The sequence below is a fragment of the Pteropus vampyrus genome, unplaced genomic scaffold (assembly GCF_000151845.1).
Source record: "Pteropus vampyrus isolate Shadow unplaced genomic scaffold, Pvam_2.0 Scaffold34, whole genome shotgun sequence".
Lineage (NCBI taxonomy): Eukaryota > Metazoa > Chordata > Mammalia > Chiroptera > Pteropodidae > Pteropus > Pteropus vampyrus.
In genome coordinates, this window is record NW_011888815.1 from 7,261,869 (window position 1) to 7,263,882 (window position 2,014).

The 2,014-nt window shown below is 66.0% G+C and overlaps 1 protein-coding gene across 1 annotated transcript in view; it reads left to right on the forward strand.

Moving 5' to 3' along the window:
- Window positions 1-2,014, forward strand: part of LRRK1 (leucine rich repeat kinase 1) — a 119,477-nt gene that overhangs the window by 114,705 nt on the left and 2,758 nt on the right. Inside the window, exon 27 of the mRNA XM_023529015.1 lies at window positions 1,535-2,014. Within this exon, the coding sequence (XP_023384783.1) occupies window positions 1,535-2,014 (480 nt within the window). The remainder of the gene's footprint in view (window positions 1-1,534) is intronic.

Sequence of the window (2,014 nt, forward strand, 5' to 3'; positions counted from 1 at the left end):
GGGGCTGCCAGCTCTCCTTCCCCGTCTCCGCCCCCGCTGGCGCCCCCGCAGCCAGCCCCAGAGTCCTCCAGAGCTGGGTCCTTCTCTGTCCGGTCCAGCCCCGGCTTCTCTCAAACGAAACCCCGAGCGAGGCTCCCCCAGCCCAGGTCCCAGGCAGCTCTGCCACTCCCGGGAGCAGACTGAGGTGCCTCTGCGGGGCCAGTGAGGGACCCCCAGCTGGCGCCACCCAGCACCCACCCTGAGGGGCGCTTCCCACCAGAAACCCCGCGGGCTGCGCACACCTCTCCCCCACCGCCTCGAATTCAGTTCTGAAGATGGAGGCCAAGGGCCCTGCTCTAAGGAGCTGCCCCGCACGCATTCCCGGCCTTCGAAGACATTCTTTACATTCTCGGCCCCGGTGGCCTCAGGGATCCAGGCCCTGCTCCCCGCTCAGCCGCCCTGAGGCCCCCGCCTGTCACTCCCCGCTCGCAGTACACGCTCGCGGTGTCGTTATCGGTGTTGCTTTGTCGACGTGTATTGGCTGTCAGCGTCGGACTTGTTTTCCCATCTGTAAAATGGGGATGAGAAGCGGTCGTGGAAAGGCCGACACTAGGCAAACGCGAGCGATACTGTCACTTCCGGGGGGTCCCGAATCACAGGCGTTCTTCTCTCTCACACAGTTTCGTTGCTTAAAAAAAAAAAAAAAATCAACCTCAGTCTGAAATCAACCTCAGTCATTTACGACGACGGCCGCATCGCGAGGCTGGGCAGCTCGGGCCCCGGCCTGCGGCAGAGCGCAGGAGACGCGACACAAAGCGTTATTTAAGGCCACTGCTGGCCAGAGCCCCCAAGCCAGGGCACCACCGCTCGCCCGGCCAGAGGGAATAAAGCCGGCTCTGTGCAGAGCCTCCCTGCCAGGTTGGGTGGCAGACCCCTGCATCCCTGCACACGTGCAGGCACACCCGGCCGGGACGTGGGGCTCAGTGTCCTGACCGGGGCCTGGAGCTGGGCTCTGACAGAGACGTCGCTCCCGTGTGCCTTGGCTGCTCCGTTTCCTCAAGTCCTGAGGGCAGATTTCGATCAACTTCTCAGGGCTTATTGATGGTGCCGTGGCGTCAGAGGCCGGTCCTCTCTTTACCTCGGACAGCCTGGCCCTCGAGGGCCTCCAGCACCAACCCCTGGGGTCGCAGAGACGCATGAGGCTCAGCCCTTCCCCGTGCCAGGCCGGCACCCCGGGGCGGTGGTGAGGCACAGGCAGGAGGCCCCTAGACCCACCCAGTGCCCGCGACAGCTGTCATGGTAACAGGAGGGAAGGAACCACGTCCGGCCTCTGAGGGACACTGCGGTGACCCAGAGAAGGCAGCTCCCTGCTGCTCACACTGCCTCTTCCTCTCCCGCTCGCTCCAGGGAAGGCAGCGGTGGCTCTTCCGGTCCCTGCCTTTTCAGGGGCCTGACTCCTCAGGGTGCTGGTGGGGTGCGTGCAGAGGCGCGTCCCGCACCCGCCCGTTCCTCCCCGGAATGCACGAGACTAGAGCATTCCGCCTTCTCCCGGCAGAATTCCTACCTGGTGCTGGCGGGCCTGGCGGACGGGCTGGTGGCCGTGTTCTCCGTGGTGCGGGGCGCCCCCGACGACAGCTGCTCCTACCTGTGCTCACACACGGCCAACAGGTCCAAGTTCGGCATCGCCGACGACGACGTGCGGCAGAACCCGTACCCGGTGAAGGCCATGGAGGTGGTCAACAGCGGCTCCGAGGTCTGGTGCAGCAACGGGCCGGGCCTGCTGGTCGTGGACTGCGCGGCCCTGGAGATCCGCAGGCGGCTGGAGCCCTTCTGCGCGCCCTCGCTGGTCACGTCCATCGTGTGCAGCTCCGAGTGCAGGGGCGAGGAGGTGGTCTGGTGCCTGGACGACAGGGCCAACTCCCTGGTCATGTACCATTCGGCCACCTACCAGCTGTGCGCCCGCTACTTCTGCGGGGACCCCAACCCCCTCAGGGATGTGTTTCCCGTGGGCCCGGCGGGCCCGGAGCCCCTGGAC